Genomic DNA, 23,642 nt, shown 5'->3' with positions numbered 1-23,642 from the left:
ATTAATATGTAAAATTATCCATAAGTGAAGTTTATGTGATAATATTTAATGGTTGTCCCTAAAGGACAGTTTTAAATATACGTTATCCTGCTATTACAAAAAAAAAATAATATAAGATTTGACCCACCTCTTGTTAGTCTCGCAAAGAAATAAAAGAAGATTCAAGAAATAAAAGCAACGTTTCAAAAAAAAAAAAAAAATTCTTTGTGCGAACGTCAATAATATCTCTCTGTGAGCGATGTTCAGTACGTGTCAACGTAAAACACTCAACCGAAAACGAAAATCAAAAGAAAGTATGTCTCCTGCTCTGAGAGAGAGTGATTGTCAAAATTTTTTGGCAAAAGGGATACCACGGAGGACATATCAGAGAATTGCTCATTTTCCCTAAGAAATTCGGAGGCTAATTTTTTCTCAGTTTTAGCCTTTGGGGTGGCCAGAGAAATTTGCGGCTGCGTTAAAATCGGCTGAGCAGGCTGTGGCGGTTCACAAACAGCAGATTTCTTACGCTTAGGGCACTCATTTTGTAGCTGAAGGCCGCTAAACTGAGTGTCAAGCGCACAGAGCTGGTCATTGTTTTACGAAAACCAGTGATCAACTCTTTAAATCCGTTCTTAGTCTGTCTTATGAACTACCTCATTTCGTCTTTAAAATCACGAAAATTATCACAACAATAATTTTAACAAGAAAGGAAAGCTTACTTCGGGCGGAGCCGAAGTTGATATACCCTTGCAGTTAAAACCGGAATATAGAACAGAATCTGTACCAAGTTCCAGCTTTCTATCTTCAAAAACACGAAAGTTGGGTCATTTCCGATCGTTCAGTTATATGGCAGCTATAGGATATAGTCGGCCGATCCTTATGAAATTTAGTAGGTTGGATCAACTGACCAAAAATAGAATCTGTATTAAATTTCAGCTTTCTATCTTCAAAAACATGAAAGTTGGGTCATTTCCGATCGTTCAGTTATATGGCAGCTATAGGATATAGTCGGCCGATCCTTATGAAATTTGGTACGTTGGATCAACTTACCAAAAATAGAATCTGTACTAAATTCCAGCTTTCTATCTTCAAAAACACGAAAGTTGGGTCATTTCCGATCGTTCAGTTATATGGCAGCTATAGGATATAGTCGGCCGATCCTTATGAAATTTGGCATGTCGTATTATTTTGCCAAAACTAGCTCTCATGTCAAATTTGAACTCTCTAACTCTAAAAACACCAAAGTTATACCATTTCCGATCAATCAGTTATATGGCAGCTATAGGATATAGTCGGCCGATCCCGGCCGTTCCGACTTATATACTGCGTGCAAAGGAAAGAAGGGTGTGTGCAAAGTTTCAAGACGATAGCTTTAAAACTGAGAGACTAGTTTGCGTAGAAACAGACAGACGGACAGAAGGACAGACGGACAGACGGACAGACGGACAGACGGACATGCTCATATCAACTCAGGAGGTGATCCTGATCAAGAATATATATACTTTATAGGGTCGGAGATGTCTCCTTCACTGCGTTGCACACTTTTGGACAAAATTATAATACCCTCTGCAAGGGTATAACTAGACTTACGGGAAAAGGCATCCGAAACTGAGGTAGTGAATCCGGCACACTCTGCATGTACGACGTTTTCACATAGCCAGCAGTGGATGGTACGATGGGATGAGGAGATTGTCTTGTTACAAGACTTCATTGAACAAACGAGCTTAAATTCCATTAAAAAAAAATGAAGAATATAAAAAAAAATATATATAAAAAGTTAAAAAGGAGTATATCTTGAACCCCTACAGTGCATTGTGCCAAATAGAAGCCAAAGCGGGAGCTTTGGAGAGAGCAAAGCAAAATTTCCGAAATAGAGAAAAGACCTCTATTTCACACGAAAACAAAAGAAGGGGAAGAAGTTAAAATCTCTATGAGTTTTGGTTCTACAGCATATTGTCAGAGATCAGAAATATGTTCTATTATCTTTACTCTTTAGCTCTGTTTTAGCCATTGGTTCTCGCTTTTACTTCAATACCAACTTTAACGATAAATAAACTACTAAACTAATAAAATAAATTTTTTTTTTTTTACTTTATTTGTTTTATTCTAAATTTCCTTCTTTTACAATATTTGTAAAAATAATTATGTTGTTAATAAGTAATTACAGTAATTACCTTTTACCAGTAATTTATTACCTGTACATTTTATTTACAGAACATAATTATAATTTTTTTTTCTTTTATACTATATTTTTCTTATCACCACGTGCAATGTTTTCGTATTTAAACTAATAATATTTTAACTTTTTGGTCCTTACAACCTCCGTCAAAGTATACCGGTGTCGATTTCTTTAAGCGTCTATAATTTTTGCTCTTAAACCAATAGTCTTTGGATGATCTTTAAAAATCTTATCAAATCCTATATGATGCGTTCATAAAATATTGAGTTGGGGCAATTTGACTCCCGAAACTACAAAATGAAATTTCAAATTTAATTCAGCCAGTGAAGGATTGTGATTATTGCCACCTTTCTATCATAGCACAGAAAAAGTATTTTCTAGACAGTTCTGGTTAAAGGATTTAGTCACAATATAATATTTTGTTTCGTTGTGAAATAGGTCCGAAAATAGGATGACTATAGCATTTAAGGCAGTGGTCGGCACCCCAATACATTGATATGATTTTAACGCATTAGTGTTAGTTCCGAATAGCAGAAAGTAGGCAGTGACCATGACGTTTCACACATTTACACCGTGTGTGTGTGGCAGAGCTCGGGCAGAGAAATTTCCTATGCTCTCGGGATAGGGCCGTACCGACCTCTGATTTAAGGACATCCCAATTCCATCCAAAAAGAAACTTTTTTTTTATTTACGAAATGAACGTTCTTTATGTAATTCTGAAAATATTTTATATATTCTAATGGCTTGCTATTTTTTTGCATTGCTGGTTTATATTTATTTTGTCCATATAAAGTACCACTATTCATGCAGTCAAAAATTTTATCCACCTTTTCTATAAATACTTCAGTAAATATAGCTACTTCATTAGAGACCTTCATTAGGATATTTCACACGCAATTTTTCAAAGGTGTTTGAATATATATGCTTTTTGTTTTTTTTTTTTTTTTAAGTTAAGCACATTTTTGTTTTTGGGTCTTCCTTCTTCTGCCAAAATTCTTCTTCCTTCTGCCACTCCTTTAAGACCTGGTACCTGACCTGCCCATCTGGTGTTTTTATGTCGCAGCTCTGGAGACCATTTAAAATGCGTTTCTTTTGAAATAAAAAAAAAGGGTTTTCCTTAGTTGCCCCGAGGCTTGGTAGAGGTTTGGTCACATATAATGGCCTTTATCTCTATCTCTATAAAAATTTCAATTTTTTTTATCCTCACTTAGGATATTCGCTGAAAGGCCTTTTTACCATTTGAAAGGAAACGAAATAATTTAAAATCATACTCCAATTCGAGAAGATTGATTTTATTAAAAATACGCAAGTATCGTTAGCAACTTTGTTATTTCTTTGTCGTCCTATGCACTCAAAACCATATAAATTAAATATAAATTAACATTATACCTCAACTCTTTTCTATTAGCCATTATGTCCATCACAAGAACGACTTGAGAATCATTATTTTATTATGTAGTTTTTTTAAATTTTTCAAAGGAATTATTTGGAAAACCAGGTTGTAGTTGTTTCATAGGAGCCCATCGGTAAAGGGTTTTTACGTGGGGCATCATTCCTCTGGGGAGTACTCCTTGGGTTGTCTAATTTAAAGTAATTTGGAAAACGTTTTTGCTCCTGGACTAACGTTCTAAATGGAATCAATTGTATACTTTTTGAGTATCAATTAGTATCAGTATCGGTATCAATTATATAATATAATTGACAGTATCAATTATATACAGTTTTTGAAGTGTTCTTTTTTTTGAAGCCGAATCGATTGATATCTTTGTAATCATTTTTTCCCAAGATATATACTTTTTTTTATTGTGTTTGACGCCGCATCCGAATTTAATTTTTGAATAGCTTCCTTTTTCAAGTACTTATCGGAGGAAAATTCAAGAACGGAAATTTTAAACATTTTTGGAAAGGAAAATGACTTCTAGATTTCATGCAGGATTAAACACAGCTTTTCATTCCAAAACAAGAAAGGAAAGCTAGCTTCGGGCGGAGCCGAAGTTGATATACCCTTGCAGTTAGAACTGGATATACATCGCAATCATCGGATTTAATATAACTAATTGATTACAATAAAAAATCTAAAAAAAAAGTCCCAAGCTTCTATCTTCAAAAATACCAAAGTTGGTATTTTTACCAAATACCATTTCCGATCGTTCAGTTATATGGCAGCTATAGGATATAGTTGGCCGATCCCGGTAGTTCTGACTTATATACTGCGTGCAAAGGAAAGAAGGGTGGAAGCAATGTTTCAAGTCGATAGCTTTAAAACTGAGAGACTATTTTGCGTAGAAGCAGACAGACGGACAGACGCACATGCTTATTTCAACTCAGGAGGTGATCCTGATCAAGAATATATATATTTTATAGGGTCGGAGATGCCTTCTTCTCGCATCTAATACCATAGACAAATTAAAATTTTTTAGGAGTTTTTCTTAAATATAATTAATTTAGTAATATGTACCAGTTTCCAACTATGTCTAAACTTACAATATTATTTATTAACCTGGTCCTTAATACTTTTTTTAATAGATTTAATATTTTTTTTTAAGTTAAAATTTTTTTTTTGACACCCCAGGTAATTTTTATTAAATTCAATTTGACGAAAGAGCTGAAAGAAAAAAGTGGACCGTTATGGGCCATTATGTCCCATCTAGTAGTATGTATTGTATAATCTTTGGTTCAAACTACAATAGACTTTACCCTATCATCCTTCTTTTGGTCCGTCAAATATAAAAACACTTATTTTAAATTTTCACCTAATTCCTCTTAGTTATCTTTCTGTCTTTTTTATTTAATTTGATAAATCGTTTCTTGAGCGCCCCTCGGCCGTCTGGGTCTTGAAGTTTTGTGATAAATGCTGGAATGCTAGCCTGCCCACAATTTTGAAAGACCGCGAAAAAACCTTATCTTAACCTTGGTTGATATGCGTTGAGGCGGTAAGATACACCGATGGGGTATGACATAGTGTGGGGTAGCAAGAACATTATTGCTTGTAGGAGGCATATGAACTAAGGGGTCGTTATCTGCCATAAATTTTAAATCGATTTTTTTTTTTAATTTAGATCTCAAGATAATCTTCCCTCAAGTGACAAAAAACGGCGTTTAGATACCTTGAATGAGTTTCCAAAAACGCTTGCATCCGATTTAAATGTCTAAATTTAAATGTGAAATGACTGCACATCAACCTGAACGCAGTACTACAGTATTCTTCTTAAAAAGTTATTCACAATACTCTTGTTCAGGTGAGAAAAGCTATTTAGAAGTTGGTGCTTCTTCCAACCACCAGAATTTTTAATTTGCTATCTATCGATTTGGGCAATTTTTGGTTTTTGTCAATTCAGGCTAGGAGTTTTGGAATTAGCCATATATTTTTCCGATACTATTCATACAAGGAAAGTTTTTTGCCGAATGGGATGGTTCGGGCGCTATCTAATTTGGCCGACGGACCAAATCCGCTGAAGTTTCTAAAAATATGGGTCTGCTTAAACAAGCAATAACGTTAAGCTAGATCTTCAGTAATGAGGTTCAGTTGTGACCTAGGGCCAAGTAAATCTCGGTCCAATATGTGTTCGCCATTTTTTAATTCGAACGCTTACGATCGACGTCGGTAACGAAACCCTTTCTAGGAATGACGCATACAAAGCATGAGATGCAGAAAAGCCATCAGGATTGAGCGCTGAAGGAGGATTTTCATTCGGTGATAGTAACGCTAAATTCGCTTTCGGTCACTTGCTGGTACCTAAGATTTAATATTTTTTCAAAGCGTCAGCGTTGGCAATTTGTACAGGACGCGGGTGCGCAGTTTCCCGTCAAGCATTGTCAGGACTTGGTGGACTCCATGCCACGTAGGTGTGAAGCTGTTGTAGCCAGTAAAGGCGTTACGACATAATATTAGTTTATTTTCATAATTTTTATACCCTTGCTTATAATTTTGGTCAAAAGTGTGCAACGCAGTGAAGGAGACATCTCCAACCCTATAAAGTATTTATATTCTTTATCAGGATCACCTCGTGAGTTGATATAAGCCTGTCCTTTTGTCCGTCTGTCTGTCCGTCTGTCTGCTTCTTCGCAAACTAGTCTCTCAGTTTTAAACCTATCGACTTGAAATTTGCACACACCCTTTTTTCCTTTGCACGCAGTATATAAGTCGGAACGACCGGGATCGGCCGACTATATCCTATAGCTGCCATATAACTGATTGATGGAAATGGTATTACTTCGGTGTTTTTAGAGTAAGAGAACTATTTTTGGCAAAATAATACGACATGCAAAATTTCGTAAGGATCGGCCGACTATATTCCACAGCATAGATGGGCAAGCCCATGGCTCCTCGGGCTCTCGCGGCTCCCCCCGTTATTCGTAATTTTTGCGCCAGCAAATCGGGGCAGACGATCAAGTCGCGCGGTCAGTGAGGCGGGAAGATTAACAAAAAAAAATGCTACAAAAATTCCGAGGCAGGTAGCGGGCCCGACACCGTGGTCCCGAGTTTGCAACAACAAGTATTAAGGGTGCGTTTGCGCACAACGCGACGACAACCATCGCGACGGTGGTGGTTTTTGTAATTTGTTATCTGGCCGAGCTGCGGCTCCGACCGTTAGATTTCGTGCCCATCTATGTTCTATAGCTGCCACATAACTGAACGATGGGAAATGACCCAACTTTCGTGTTTTTGAAGATAGAAAGCTGGAACTTAGTACAGATTATATTTTCGGTCAGTTAATCCGCCGGTTTTTGGTAGAAATACCAACTTTGGTATTTTTGAAGATAGAAGTTTGGGATTTTTTTAGATTCTGTATTATAATAAATTGGGTTATGTTATCATATTCTCATAAGGATCGGCCAACTATATCCGATGTTTGCGATATATATCCGGTTTTAACTGCAAGGCTATATGAACTGCGGCTCTGCCCGAAGTTAGCTTTCCTTTCTTGTTGTTATTTGTATTGAGTAGTTTTTAAGATTTGTTGAATTTTTAAATTTTTTGATTTAATAATTAATTTTTTTTATTTAACACTGCTATTATCATGAACATCACATTTTGTCGATATTATTTTGTTATTATCTATATTTTCGAAAAAAATGAAGTAATTAGACTGAAACAAATGTTAACATAATTAATAATAAATATATTTTGTATTTGGTCATTGAGGGTTTTCAATACCATAAATCCGCTCCAAAAAAAAAGGCCGAATTTAAGTATTGTGTATTATCCAGTTTATGGTTCTAAGCAGTGACTAATAATATGGACAGAGAGCACGGCCCGATTAGACATACGCGAAGCTAAAGCTCTCGATAGCGGAGAGGGCGGCCCGACATAGTGATTGCGAAGTTGAAGCTCTCTTAAAATAACCCCGTTGAAGTCGAGCGGCCGAGAAAAAGTCGGCTTGCGACCAACTAAGGCGATATGTCCATACTTTAGCTTTATATTAGTGATTTTTCGATCTTAAACATTTATGTCATAAGCACTGCCATTTTTACGAACACAGCTGTACAAACGGCAGCAGACAGCAGTAAATCTTGTTTAAAATTCTGCACTAACAGCTCTACTAGTTCTTATGCGCCAAGAATTGACAGGAGGGTGCAATATTTCAGATGGATTTAATTTGTCTTTCCTCAAATTTTATTGCACAAATAGCTGCGGTTCTTTCTTATGATAAATCCTTTTGACACTTTTCCCTTTTAGTCGATGCCGGTGCAAGACATGTAGCTTTCGATGAAGGTAATGGAACGGACCTGCCAGGGACCTGCGGTGAATTGATTTAACACTTAACACTCACACGTCACGAGCTACTTCTTTGTTTTGTTTTTTGTCACTGTCACCTTATTTATTAAAAATTTGTAATAATTGACAGATCCTTATAAAATTTGGACGATAGGATAATTTGACTAAACACACACAAATTTTTGTAGACCCTGACATGAGGTATTATCATTTTGGTCAAAAGTGAGCAACACAGTGAACGAGACATATCTGACCCTATTAAGCAGTGGTCGGCACGGCCGTATCCCGAGGGCATAGGAAATTTCTCTGCCCGAGCTCTGCCACACACACAGTATTAATGTGTGAAACGTCATGTATACAGCATACTTTCTGCTTTTCGTTACTAATACTAAAGCGTTTAAATCATATCAATGTATTGGGGTGCCGACCACTGCACTATAGCCCAGCAAGCAAAATTAGGAAGGCTCAAAATTATGTACCCGAAAAAAGCCGATTTTGAGAGTGTTTCCTGAGTAGGCACATAAATAAGAGCCTTTTCTGAGCAAATTTGAGTTCTCTCCGGATATTCGGAGAAACGGTAAAAAAAGTACAAAATAAAAAGCTCGCTTAAAGTTACGGTGCTTTTCTGCTTTGCTTTACTTTTCTTTTCGGTGAAATTTTCTCAAATTCATTTTTTTCGGACATTGGGAGCAGTATGTTGTAACAACTGGTTAGGATAACTTAAATTTGCTTAAAACTTAAAAATGCTCTGTAATTTTCCATAAGGTGCAGTCGTTTTTTTTTATGTTTCCATTTCTGTTATAGGAATCAGAAATGAAAAATTATAATATTTCTGATCCTGCCAAATTTTTGCGCATGATGTTTCAGAAAATACTTTTGGATGAGGTTGCACTGATGTATTCGTGGAAATGTGTATTCGTGGAATACTCACGCTAAGAAATGTGTCATGAGCATGACGATAACGGCAGCCATGAGAAGTAAGAATTGTTACACTTAAAATATTTTACTTTTATCAATTTTTCAATCCTTTAAAATAACGTTTTTTTACTCTTTTAAGGTGCTTTTAATCAAAAATTTGCCGTTGATGACAAGCAATTTTCCATAATAACAAGCAAATGGTTTCAAACCGCTAAAGACAGTGTTTGCTCCAAATGGCAAACTGCGAAAATGCCTGTTTCAGGCCAGCAACTATGGTCCCAGTAGAAACGCATCAACCGAATTCAATGGAAGTTCATTTATTACTGGTTTCTATCTGCTCCTTCTATTCTTTCCTTCGAAACTGCGACGCAGCGAGTAACAAGAACGAGTACTTAGTTGGGGGTTATTTTATTTGCTCGTAGCTTGCTATGCCCCGTCACATAGCTAAGTAGCCCAAGTTGCGAGTTCTACGTATTTCCCTCACATATTATTTTTTAAACAAATTACGACTAAACATCGGCCGCGTTGAATGGCCGAAGGACTTCAATTGATAGGTAATGGTTCTAGTCTATGGATAGCACGTTTGTAGATTCCATTTTTAGTTTTTACGATGGCCACTCGGACCCTTCCATCAGCACCTGTAATCGTTTCAGTGATGATGCCCAAAAGCCATGTCTGAGGTGGCAGATTGTCCTCCTGAATTGCGACAACGGTTCCAGCAGTTACATTTGGCGACTCCTTATTCCATTTCACGCGTTGTTGTAAGCTTAACAAGTAGTCTCGAGACCAATCCTGCCAAAAGCGTTGTTTTATCGCAGACACCAGATGCCAGCGCTGAAGAAACGATAACTTCGGTTCCACATTTTCCTGAGCGGATGCTGGAGGCAAGGTCGCCAAGCTGGTCCCGACGAGGAGGTGCCCAGGGGTTATAGCTTCACCATCGTTTGGGCTTGAGCCGTCAGCGATAATCGCCCGCGAATTCAGCACTGCTTCAACTTCTACGATCACCTTCTGGAGCTCGTCTTCTTTTAGTAACACGTTACCCACAGCTCGGAGAAACAAGTGTTTAGCCGATTTAACGGCCGCCTCCCAAAGCCCTCCAAAATGTGGGGCTCTGGGAGGGATGAAGATAAATTGGAATCGACGAGGTGCTCCAAAGGCTGTCATTGCGTCCTTATGGGTTTCCAATTTTCTCATTAGGTCATGTATGATGCGAGACGAGCATGAGAAATTCGTGGCGTTATCGCAATACAATTTCTCGATGGGTCCACGTCTTCCGACAAATATCTTGATTGGAGGCTTGCCACGAATTCCTAGCGATAGGAATCGGCCCAAATAAGTCAACTCCACTAATTGCAAACGGCCTTGTTCCTAACAACGGTCGGCTGGTAAGTTACCCATTATTTGTGAAGCTAATTTTGGCTTGTATCGATAGCAATGTACACATTGTCGTACGACCGCGCTACAATCGCGCCTAACATTTATGTGCCATATTGCTTGGCGAATAAGACCAACCAATGCTCTGGGTCCTGCATGACAGTGTGTTCTATGCAGATGTTGAATGTATAAACTCACGAATCTGTTGCCCTTTGGCATAAACTTTACGCTGTAGCTTAACTGTGCATTGAACAATCGACCTCCTAATCGCAACAAAGACACCTCAAGCTTTCCGATTGATTCAGTCACAACAAATGGACTTAATTTTTGAAGTGAGTCTGGCAATTTAACTGATTTTTGTAATTTTATGAGTTCACTTTTATATGCATTTTGCTGGATGACGCTTACAACAAGTAAGAAGGCCGAGCCGAGCTCAACCGGGGTAGGATTTAGCGAAGACCACGAGCGAGATTTTGTTGCGTTAACGAATCGTAGGAATTTTCTCTATCGGATTCGGCTCGAGTTGTGTTGTAACGTGGCTAGTAGTAATATTCTAAATCTCTAACTCTTCGTCAGTGTTGATTTGCTGAATTTTTGTATTTTGATGCCAACGCCTTTGATCTTGAGTCAAAAAGTGGGGACCATCAAACCAAAATGAATTTTTAAATTCATTAACTGTACAACCCCGAGATGGAAAGTCTGCTGGATTGCTGTCAGTGGGTACATGGCGCCAACTAGCCGATGAGGTTATCTCTTGAATCTCACTGACGCGGTTGGCAACAAAGGTTTTTAGTTTTGAAGGATGTGTTTGCAGCCAATACAAGACGATTTCTGAATCGGATGACATTACAACTCGTTTAACTGGAGAGTCGATCAATGGACGAACTTCTTCCCACAAGTTGGCTAGCAAGTGCGCCGCGCAAAGCTCCAGTCGTGGTACGGACTTTGATTTCAGAGGGGCCACTCTTAATTTTGCAGTAAGCAATTTAACTTCCACACCATGTGGATGTTCGACACGGATGTACAGGCAACATCCGTATGCCTCAGTTGAGGCATCCGCAAAGCCATGTATTTGACATACGGTATTTTTTGTCGTACCTACATGCCTTGGAATTGTCAATATATCCAACTCTTCCAAACCAATTGTGATCAATTGCCATTTCTGCTGAAGGCTTTCAGGAATTGGATCATCCCACTCTATCTTAAGCAGCCATTCTGTTGTATAAGAATTTTGGCCTTTGTGACAACAGGACAAATAAGCCCGAGAGGATCATATAGGCGAGCAGTAATGGACAACGTAGATATTTTTGTTGGAGCATGGCTTGTACACATCTCTCGCGAAGAAAACTTAAAGATGTCATGTTTTGGGTTCCAAACGAGGCCTAACGCCTTTGTATCTTCGTGCTCCCCGACAGATACATCTGTAGACTGATTAAGATCTATTAACTGCTCACAGTTGGTTGCCCACTTCGAAAGAACAAGCCCGGCCGAGCCTAAGATTTCAACTACTTCGTTTCGCATCGACGTAAGTTCTTCGATTGTATCCGCGCCTGACAAAAGATCGTCAACATAGAAGCTATTCGATAAGACTAAGAATCCTAGAGGGTGGGAAACTGAATATATCTCACTGAGGTACTTGAGGCAGCGGATAGCTAAGAACGGCGTGCAGGCCGTGCCGTATGTAGTGGCATTCAAGCGATAGACTTGTAATTTTTCATCCTTATACTGTCTCCATACTATTAGTTGAAAATTACGATGGGATTCAGTTATTTCGACTTGTCTATACATTTTGACGATATCTGCTGTAATAGCGTATTTGCAAAAACGAAACCTTAGCAATGTCGCGTATAGACACGGCTGTATAGTTGGTCCGATCATCAGCAATTCGTTCAATGACACTGTAGAGCTTGTCTTACTCGATGCATCGAAAACCACTCTAAGTTTAGTGCTTGAACTTTGCGGTCTGAGCACACATTGATAAGGAATGAAGAAATGATGCTCAGTAGGAATTTCATCATTGACCGACGTCATGTGCCCTAAGGAAATGTACTCCTTTATAAAGCCAACGTACATGGAATTTATTTCTGGGTTATTGGAAATCCTCCTTTCTAGTGCTAAGAATCGCCTTTTTGCGATTTCAAACGACGAGCCGAGACAAATAGGGCTGGACTTAAATGGCAATGAAACTTGAAGTCGGCCGGAGGGTAACCGAACAATACTCTCGATGAATGCCTTTTCGCACGTAATTTGCTCCGGAGTGTAAAGTTTATTCTGTGCAATGCTCGGGAGACTTTCTATTTCCCAGAATTTTCGAATCAACATGTCTACACTGCAATGATCTTGAACCGCGCTCAACATTGAGGTAGCCTGTTTGAAATTTGTTTTTGATGACTTGCACCGACCTGATACGATCCATCCAAAAACGGAATTTTGTAGGACTGGACCATATGTTTACTGCTTGAATTTCCCTTCCTTTAACAACTCGAAAAATGCGTCAGCACCAAGCAATATGTCAATTCTCTGAGGTTTGTGGAACAGTGGATCAGCTAACTTTATGTTGTCAGGAAGGTTCCAGTCTAACACTTGAACTGCCTTTTCTGGTTGGGACGATTATATTGACTTTAGAACAATAAGTTCAGCTTCCAATTGAAATGCCTGTGTTCGGGAGTGTATAGTTGCTTCAACTACATGGCGAGCTAATACAGCTGATTGACCTATTCCAAGAAGGTTTGTGTCATTTCGATCGCGCTTAAGTTTTAGAATTTTGGATAACTCCTCTGTTATAAAGTTTACCTGTGACCCGGAATCTAAAAGCACACGAGCAATGTCCATTTGACCATTGCTACCTGTAATGTTAACAAGGGCTGTAGCTAATACAATTTGATTTGAGTCGGCTGTCATCGCGTGGTGGACGGCAGAGGTGGTCAAAGGTTGTGTCACAATCGGCTTTTAAGTGGAAGCTAACTCTGACGGTGAAGAGTCGGAGCTGTATCTATGAAGCAGTGAATGATGTGGCTTCGAACACGCGCGGCACTTAGAGGATTGACACGAAAGAACGGAATGCCCTTTCCTTGAAAGTCTAAACTTTCTTCCCATTTAGACTTAGTTTTTGCATCCACTTTGGTCATGATGATGTGTATGAGCATTGCATTTGCTATTACTTTGTCACTGCGTAGTGAAAGCAAGGATTCGTAGATAGCTGTGACAGTATCTATCATGTGACGCAGTGACAAGGCGGACGGACCATGCATTGAGGGAATGTCGAAGAGGCGTGAAATACAATGAAAAAAAATTAAACACTGATTGTCGTACACCCGATTTAAGGCGGCTAGTGCCTTTGGGTAATTGGTCTCAGTTATTTGGTATGCTTTCACGGTCCCCAACGCTTCTTTCTCCAGACATGACAACAGGTGATTAAATTTTTCGACGTCGCTAAGAGTTGGATCGCTATCTATGAGACTAGTGAATAAACCAATAAAGTTCTTATACTCTGATTAGCATCCGGAAAACTTGGGTAAATTCATTCGAGGTAAAGTTTGATTGTGGAAGCTTGTGGTATTAAGGGTCGAGTTAAGTAACGGTGGTCTTTGATTCTGTGCACTAGCTGACATATAAAGAGATTTTGTGGCAACACACTTATCCTCAAGCTCAGCTCGCGAGGACAATACCGGATTAATGGACTCAATTTCCTCTTGAAGGTTAAATGCACGATTTATGTAATTGTTTAAAATCTCATAAACTCTCCCATGCGGTCTATGTCACCCTTTACACTTTCAAGAGTAATGAATTAGCACGATCGTTGCCATCATTGACATCATGTACACTTGAACTTTGCTGACGACTTAAACGTCGCTTCGGAGCCATGATGCAATTTTACGCTAAAATGTCAATATAAGTGAATCTTTGCCACCCACTGATTTAATTGAAATTGAATTCTCAAGTAGAAAGCACAGTTATCTAGTGTTACGATAGGTTATTGATTGAACTTATTTTAACTTTGGAACTTTGTTATAACTGTAGCCGAATTGTATGGGAGCTGAAGTGCAAGCGTGAGCCGTTACTCTACAGCAGAGAGACAAATTGAACAACTCGAATCCACAAAACTCGGGCTAAGCGCAATTAAGGTGCTGCAACGATTTTCAAAGCTCCCTCTGATCGATGAACTGTATTTTTGCTGTATGTATGTGTGTGTGATGTGTGCGATGGTATGTGCATGTGAAGAGAGAAAGAACGGCACCAAGCAACTAAAGAACCAACCTGTAATCTTGGCACGTGTTTGCCTCAAAACTTACGCCTTGGCTGATATTTGCAGGCTTATGTATGTAGTTCATTTACCAAAATGCTATCAATTTGTTACTTAGCGATTAGCGAAATCCAGCGGCGTGTCCAGTACAAGCCCAAACTGAGATTCCACGGTGAATGTATATATGTAAAGCTGATCTGCTATATGAACGATGAATTCAAGCGGTCGAGTACAAGCCCAAACTGAGATTGCGGATGGACGTATAGCTGATCTGCTATATATATATGATGATACGTCCTTCTGAGTCCACCCGGGGGCGCCAAAAATTGTTTGCTCCAAATGGCAAACTGCGAAAATGCCTGTTTCAGGCCAGCAACTATGGTCCCAGTAGAAACGCATCAACCGAATTCAATGGAAGTTCATTTATTACTGGTTTCTATCTGCTCCTTCTATTCTTTCCTTCGAAACTGCGTCGCAGCGACTAACAAGAACGAGTACTTAACAGAGCGATAATATTTTTAAGCGGTACAATTCAAATATTTCTCATAAGTATGGGAGTAAGGAACACACGTAGATATCTTGCAGCTCGGGCTCGTTGGGGGTTATTTTATTTGCTCGTAGCTTGCGTAGAGTTCTACGTATTTCCCTCACATATTATTTTTTTAAAACAAGTTACGACTAAACAGACAGAGTAAAATATTATACAAATAAGCAGAATGTAAATAAGGAAAACTAAAAAATTAATATAATTAGGATTTACTTTAAAACAAATAAAAAAAAACTGAATTTAATTACTTAAAATATTCCAAAAAAATGTTTCAATTAAGTGTCTGAAATGATCCTTTTTAGTGGCGATTAGATGCCTAAAAATTATACTTTTATCATATGAGCATTTTCTGTGCTTAATTAGGAGGGTGAAAGCACTTATTTCTGTGTCAAAAAAGAGTCATATTAGACTCGAAAATTTACCCTCTTAAAGAGCGACCGTTTTCAAGACCGTTTTCTTTTTTGGGCACTTTATTATACAAGGCTCATAAAAAACTATCTATGGGGAAGTGGGAGGAAATATGACCACTTTTTCTGGCAAAAAATAATATCTCAAGAACGAAACAAGATATTTAAGTTCTAATTTTTGATTTGAGTTCACATGGTCAATAGATTTAAGATTTTTTAACTTTCTAGCACATTCTAACTCAAAAACTAAGCAAGATATTTAGATTTTGATTTTTGATTTGAGTTTATATGGTCAAAAGACCTCATATTTGAAAAAATTGTGGGCGTGGCACCGCGCCCTATTTAAAAATAACTTGCTAACTAAAGAACTAAGCAAGATATTTCAATTTGGTTCTATTTTAGTGTTTTATAAAGCCATTGTCTTCTTTTGGAAAAATAGGTGTGATTTTTTTTTTTAAATTAAAAATTTTTAATTTTTTTTTAATTCAAATCGGCTTTGCACTAGTCTCACAGCTAACAGATTCACATTAAAGGTTTTGAGGTTGCCTCATTAAATTATGAATTTCTCCAAAAGCGCATAGAAATGCATCATATTTCATATTCATATTTCACTCATATGAAAAAAATTAAACAATCTACAACATGGACTAAATTACAATGTTCGACTCGTTTTGACTTGGCTTAAATCTCTTTTTAAAAATGTGATTTAGTTCTAAAAATTTCTTTTGCTAGACTACTTACATTTTCTCTTTATTAAAAAGAAAACACAAGTTTTTTGGACACTTCACATACACAAACACATAATACAAACCACATTGAAAAGTATTCATTTCAATACTTTTGATTTTGTCCATAAAATTTTCAGTATTCGCGTTTTTAAAATCGCACCAAAAAATCGTAAATTCTAAGCTCATGCAAATGTTAATATCAACAGCAGTTTTTAACAGATTTTTTCGCAGTATCGCCATCTATGAAAATTTTTGGTACGCAACATTAAAAATTAATCTATTGTGCATGATATGCAGTTAAAATTATTTATATTCTTTGGTGCACGGGTATAACTACTTACCATTCAAAAAAGTGCGGGTGTCTGCAAACACCCATGATTTCGGGTGTATGCCTGTTTTATATACCCTTGCAGAGGGTATTATAATTTTGTCCAAAAGTGTGCAACGCAGTGAAGGAGACATCTCCGACCCTATAAAGTATATATATTCTTGATCAGGATCACCTCCTGAGTTGATATGAGCATGTCCGTCTGTCTGTCTGTCCGTTTCTACGCGAACTAGTCTCTCAGTTTTAAAGCTATCGTCTTGAAACTTGGCACACACCCTTTTTTTTCTTTGCCGCAGTATATAAGTCGAAACGGATTCTCCTACGATTATACGATTCAAAAACGTAACTTATGTCCGAAAAAACATTGTGTATCTTCTTGATCAGGATCACCTAGTGAGTCGAAGCCTGTCCGTCGCTTTGACTATCTGTTTTTACGCGAACTTGTCTCTCAATTTTAAAGCTATTAATTTAACACATACCCCTCTTTCCTTTGCACGCAGTACACATGTCAGTACGGCCTGGATCAGAAGACTATTATTATAGATTAAATTGTTCAATAAAAGATTGCACATTTACTCAGCTACATTCTTGTTCGAAAGAAAGTATTTTAAATCTCCAATTAGAATCTAAATTCTAAATTTTAGATCCAAAAACAAAATCCATCATTATGCGATGTATCGATAATCGTTTTACAACATGACCAAGCATTTACATGTGGTCAGTTTGAATAATAACGACCGAATCCCATTATTGCTAAAAAGATGGTTAAACTAATATAAAATGATTTTCAAGTTATTTGTACTGTAAATATGAACAAAAGTAGTAATATCCTGGGTGAATCCGATACTTTGCGTATCGGGTTTTTGCAGGTGATTTCTTGTAACAAGCCCCTTTAATAACGCCTATTTTGAACATTGGAAACAGATCGGGCGTGGTAGCTAGAGTACTTACCCTATATGGTCCTAAGTTGTCCACAACGCAAGTAAATGATATGTCTCGTCCTTGGGGTACTGTAAAATTAGTCAATTGAGCTAAAAATTCGGGACCAAGGTCATTGGTTTCGCTTTGTCCTAAAAAAAATAACATTATTTAAAAGTATCTGCAGGAAAATAATGACTTTTGTACCTAATTAAAAAACGTACATGTCGACAATTTAAAAAAAATTACATTTTCTATTTCAAGGAAATAATTTTTTGATTTATGTATAAATTTATGTGGTTTATATGAAAATTACAAATTTGTGGAAATGTGGCACATACTAAATATGCAAGCCTCACTGCTTCGGTATCGGATGGACCCAATTTAGTAGAAGTCCCACACGTGCCAGATCTTCTTCGACCTCCGTGTCTTTTGGGACCAGAAGCTATTATAGCCCGGTCCGAAGTCGATTATAAATGAGTTGATGTTTAGAAGGCTCAATTTCTAGTTGAGTTTCACGTGTTAGACAAAGAGAAGGTTGCTAGACTCTCAGTATGAACAAAGATTATAAAGTACATAGATGGGACATCTCATACAAAGAAAAATGTTCTATGGCGGGTTCCAGCAGTGGAATTTTAAATCTATTTATATTATATTTGTATTCTTTTAATGTGTTTTCCTAAATTTATAATCCAATAAAAAAAAATACAAAATTGTAAAATCACCTTAACATCGTCTCAGTTCGTAGTGGAACCCGCTGTAAAAATGTCTATAAGTGCGGGTTCTACGGCATTTTGGCAGGCCGCGTCGTGGAACCCGCTCTCAAATGTTTTCATTTTTTCCGTCGTGGAACCCGCTGTATAATGAAAACATTTGAGAGCGGGTTCCACGACAAACGCCTGGCAGATGAGATAGGGAGAGAGAGAATTCTATTTTTAGATCGTAACATCTTTGGAACGATGAAAGTTTGAAACGATGTAATCGAACCAATGTAAGAGTAAAGAGATCAGAAATATCTTTTACTATCCTTACTCGTCAACTCTGTTTTTGGTATAGATTCTAGCGCCTCCTTTAACACCAATTTTAAGTATCATAAAATCAACTTCGAGGGTAGCCTAGATGGATAGTGCGCGATCCTTATTCATGGGGTCCTGGGTTCGACTTCATTAGCGGGCGGTTGTTTCAATTTTGACAAAGTTTTAGTTTTATGATTCTTTTTAAATTTACTTATATTTAAATAATTATTTAATTAATTTAAAGAATTATAATAAATAAAAATAAAATAATATTTGAAGAATAAAACAATTTTACAATTGTAAAATTAAAGAAAAATATTACAATTAAAGAAAAATAACAAAAAAAAAAATTATAAAAGAAAGTAAAAGTTCAAAGTCCTTACGAGGATTTGAACACAAAAAAATTAAACACAGATTATCTACTCTATGCATTAAGCTACCACCCTGTCTTGATCTGCCACGATTTAAGATACTATTTGTTCTTCTATTTGTTGTAACTACCACATCGGCGCATTGAAAACAGAAACGAGAAATTGAAATTGAAATTTGGAAGCCAAAACCTTTCTACGCCGTCGTGGGACCAGTCACACATACATACAAAGATTCATATTTTTGTTAACGGATACATGTAAAGAGTTCTAAAAGTAGAATCGTATGCATGTGCGTTCCGCCGTCACCAACAAGCTCGACAAAAAAAGGTAACCGTTTTGGGCCCTGATGTCCCATCTATGTACCTGATAATCTTTGGTTATAGTTATAGTTATATGTGACTATATATATCCCAAACATCGGATTTAGTTGGTCGACTCTTATAAGAATATCATAATATAACTGATTGTATAATAATTAACATAATATAACTCATAATATAATTGATTACAATAAAAAATGTAAAAAAAAGCCCCAAGCTTCAAAAGTACCAAAGTTTGTATTTCTACCAAATACCATTTCCGATCGTTCAGGTATATGGCAGCTATAGGACTTAGTCGGCCAATTGTTCTAAAATTTTGTATGTTGAATAAACTGACCAAAATAGAATCTGTAAGTTAAATTGTTTGTAGTTCGGTGAATTAAAAAAATGTAAATTTTATTTTTTAATTACACAACTTGGTGTTAAGCCTTTATTTATTAAACGTAACAATTACAAGACACTTTTGATTTCTCTTAAATATTTTTTTCAACCGTTCGCGGTCTCGATCAAAATAGGACTGACTTCTTAATACTAAATCTGATCCAAAGAACCTCGGCCATCAGTTGTGTTTAGATTAGAGGCTTAAGATGAAACTGTCGCATCTTATTGTGAAATTCGATTAAGCTGATCGATGCAATTTGGTGGGTACTTGAAACGCAAAAGGCGTAATTGATTGGGCTTCGGAGGGAAGCTGATGTTTACTTTTGATTTTGATTTTTTTATGGGGAACCGAGATCGGACCTCAGAGCCAAAGACAAAGCCGAAGGCAAATGCAGAGTTTGAAAGTATTGTTTATAAAATTCATAAGTGGAAAGCCATAAGTGGCCTGGATTTATGGGTTGGATAATTGAGCCAAAGACAAAGCCAAAGGCAAATGCAGAGATTGGATCGTCCCGATTCAATATGAAATTCGTTTAAATGATCTCTTAATTCTGATAAAAAATTTTCTTGGTTAATAGATTTTTCAGGTTCATCAGGCCGATGTTTTTTGGTTGCAAATAATATAGCATTTTTTTGTTTTATAATAAGTGAAAGAATCAAATATGTAATGATTAAAATTAATAATATAAATTTAAGTGATATTTAAGTATTCTTAATTTTAACGAAAGGGTTTAAAATGTTTATATTATCTAAAGAAAGATCAGAGTTATTTGATTATATGTAATCGGATATTTCATAATTTTTGAAGTGGTTCGTTGTTACGTATTCAAGAATTTTATTTTCCAAATTGGTATATGAGATATTATTAATTTTAGTTGTACCATTAAATATTATTAAAAACGAACCGTTTAAATGGGAGTTGTTAACAATATTGTTCCCATTTATAAGAATGGCACCATCTTGTATGACGTCAATTTTTTTATTTTTTTCTTTTATTTTTTTACAGGTTGATTTCTCACCATTTAATAATCGGGTAAAACAAGTTTTTTTGTTACTTAGAGTGCAATAATTATTAAAAAGTTCGTTCTTAAAATTAGACATTTCGTAAAAAATATTTTCGCATTTTGCGACTTGATTGCTTAATACTAGTTTTCCATCGATTTGGAAATTTTTTATTGGGTATTTTATATAAATTATTAAAAGTTCTTTATGCAATGCGATTTTAAAAGAAGAGATGTCCATTAAATCAGCTATAATTACTGGTTTTTGTTCATTTTTTAATATTTCCAAGATGTCATCATTGTTTAAAATTTTGGTATTAAAAACGTCTATTTTTGCTAGAGTGGTTGTGTCAATTAAATTTTGCAGATCAAATGTTAATAATCGCAAGCGATGTTTTCGAAGTAGTAGATCTTGATCAATAAATACTTTTTTAAAATCATCGGAAAGAGATTCTATTTCTTTGAATAATCGGGAATTGATAATAGACTGCTTATTATTGTTTTCAATTAATTCATTAATTTTATTCTGAATTGTAATAAAATCATCATGGTCCGGAGTTCCAGCTAACCATTTGCAGACGGTGCCTAACTCATTTATCCCTCTTTTTGATCTAGTTGATATTAATTGCGATAAAATTAGTTCAATTACTTTTATGTCATATTTAATTTCCCATTGTGACCTTTTATTAGTATCCCTTTTAATATTATCTGATTCCAAATTTATTATTTCTTTATAAAAGCTTAAGTTAGTTACATGGAATAAATCTGCGTATGAGTCGTACGTCAATACGTATTTATTGTCCTTAAATAGAAGATATTCGTGACTTGTATAGTCAATTATTTCTGATTTTGTTAATAAAATAAGGTGTAGTATGAGCACCTGATAAAACATTTTCTGGGAAAGGAAAGAAAAAAAGGATAATATATAAATACTTAGAATTTTATATTATCTTTGTGAATAATTCTATTTCTATTGTTGATTATTATTTTGTTGGGTAAATTTTCCTTAACTATTTGTTTTTTATATCTGGTTTTAAGTTTATTTCTTTCCCCGTGATTCTTTTCATAGACTACCTGTCCTACATGATATTCTTTTTCTTTTCTGTTTTCGTTATGTGTTTCCAACATTTTCTCTTGAGTATTTTTCAAAAGTTCAGGAATGTTATCGTGCTCTATTTTATTATATAATACGTCAAAAGGTTTTTGGTTCGTTGTAGAATGAATGCTCTGATTATATTCTTGAGCGGCTCTTATTATTATTTCGGAATAGTCAGTTAAATTAAATTCTTCTTTAATGCATCGAGCTAATTCTGTTAATGTAGAATGTGCCCTTTCAACCTGTCCGTTTGACGTGCTGTGCCTCGGGTCTGCGTAATGTAAAGTTAAATTGCACCTTTGTGCGAAAGATTTAAATTGGGCCGAGGTAAAGCTCGGTTCATTATCGGTCATTATTACTTTTGCTTGTGGAAATGTTGAAGAAGTTCCATTACTTTATTTTCGATATTTAAATTATTTTGGATTTCTTTTACTACTAGAAATTTTGAGTAAGCGTCAATACAAGTTATGAAATTAAGATCTTGCGCGAAATGTATGTCAATGTGTAAATTTTCTCCTTCTTTACTTGGAATTGGAGTTTCCCCAATTGGAATTTTTATTGGGTGCCTGTTATATTTATTTTCGTTACAAATCACACAATATACAATTTTTAATATACTCTTTTAATTTTTTAAAACAGTTTGGCCAATAATATAATTTATTGATCTGTTTGTAATTCTCTTCTAGCCCCTTATGAGCACGGCTTTGTGTTTCTTCTATTATTATAGCTTTATCTTCCTCGTTTTCCGCGTCTTGTAGAAAGATTCTTGTAAAAAGGAATGTGTTTGTGAAATTATTTTTTAATGGTAATTGAATTTGAAATAAGTCCTCTAAGGTACAATGAATTCCTAATATAACAGTTGTTAATAACAGTTGTTGTTTAAATTGATTTAACGGTTTACGGGTCTCTTATATTACATTTTCAAAACTAGTTTCAGCTGAATGCTGTGTGTTCTGATCTGAGTCTGACTGGTCTGTTTGTTCTATGTCGCTGTTAGTAATATTATTTATCTGAATTCGAGATAATGCGTCTGCAACTACATTTGTTGTACCGGGCTTAAATGTTATTTTCGGTGTAAAACTTTGTATGAAAGAATACCATCCTTTCATATCTACATTGGGATTTTTATCCGAAATTGTGTAAGATAAAGTTTGATGGTCGGTTTGAATTTCAATTCCAATAACTCCGAATAAGTAATTTCTTAGATTTTTAAGAGCCCATACTATCGCTAAAAGTTCCTTCTTATTAGTCGCATAAGCTTGTTCTGTTTTAGACAAGGTTTTTGAAATAAAAGTAATTGGTTTTCCTTCTTGAGATAAAACTGCACCATTTGCGACGTCTGAAGCGTCGGTGGTCAAGGTAAATTTTTTATTATAGTCCGGTTGAACTAGTTCTACTTGAGCAATGAGATTTTCTTTCAGCTCGTTAAAAGCTTTAATTGCTGGTTCATCCAGCTGAATTAACATTTTTGTTGACATTCTTTTTGAGATTTTGCCATTATGACCTCCAAGATATTTTGTTAGAGGTTTGGCAATGTAGGCGTAGTTTAAAACAAATTTTCTATAATAGCCCGTAAAACCTAGGAAACTTCTTAGTTCCCGAATATTTTCTGGAAGCGGATATTTTCTAATGGTTTCAATTTTCTCTGGGTCTGTCTTAATGACGTTATAGGATACCATGTATCCTAGAAAACGGGTTTCGCGTTTGAAAAACTTAGATTTTTCTAAAGAGATTTTCATGTTTGCCCTCAATAATATATTTATAATTTTGTTTAGATCTGTATAGTGTTGTTCAATAGAGTTTGAGAATATTATAATGTTTTAATGTATTATAATGTTTTCCCTATTTGTTCTCTTAGAATATCGTCTATTGCTTTCTGAAAGATTCTTGGTGCATTTGTTAATCCGAATGGCATTCTTAAAAATTCGTATTTTCCATTATTTATTGAAAAGGCTGTTTTTTCGACATCAGATTCTTTCATTAGTATCTGATGAAATCCTGACTCTAAATCTATTGTTGAAAAATACCTTGCTTTTCCCAAATTTGATAGAATTACTGATGGGTCTTGTATTGGGTACCTGTCAGGTATAGTACTTTCATTCAATTTTTTGTAA

The 23,642-nt window shown here is 36.0% G+C and overlaps 1 protein-coding gene across 1 annotated transcript in view; it reads right to left on the bottom strand.

Moving 5' to 3' along the window:
- DIP-lambda (Dpr-interacting protein lambda) overlaps positions 1–23,642 on the bottom strand; it is a 292,234-nt gene that overhangs the window by 250,508 nt on the left and 18,084 nt on the right. The window contains exon 3 of the mRNA XM_043210436.2: positions 17,377–17,495. Within this exon, the coding sequence (XP_043066371.1) occupies positions 17,377–17,495 (119 nt within the window). The remainder of the gene's footprint in view (positions 1–17,376; positions 17,496–23,642) is intronic.

The sequence above is a fragment of the Drosophila bipectinata genome, chromosome 2R, assembly GCF_030179905.1.
Source record: "Drosophila bipectinata strain 14024-0381.07 chromosome 2R, DbipHiC1v2, whole genome shotgun sequence".
Lineage (NCBI taxonomy): Eukaryota > Metazoa > Arthropoda > Insecta > Diptera > Drosophilidae > Drosophila > Drosophila bipectinata.
This window is presented reverse-complemented; position numbering and strand designations above follow the sequence as displayed.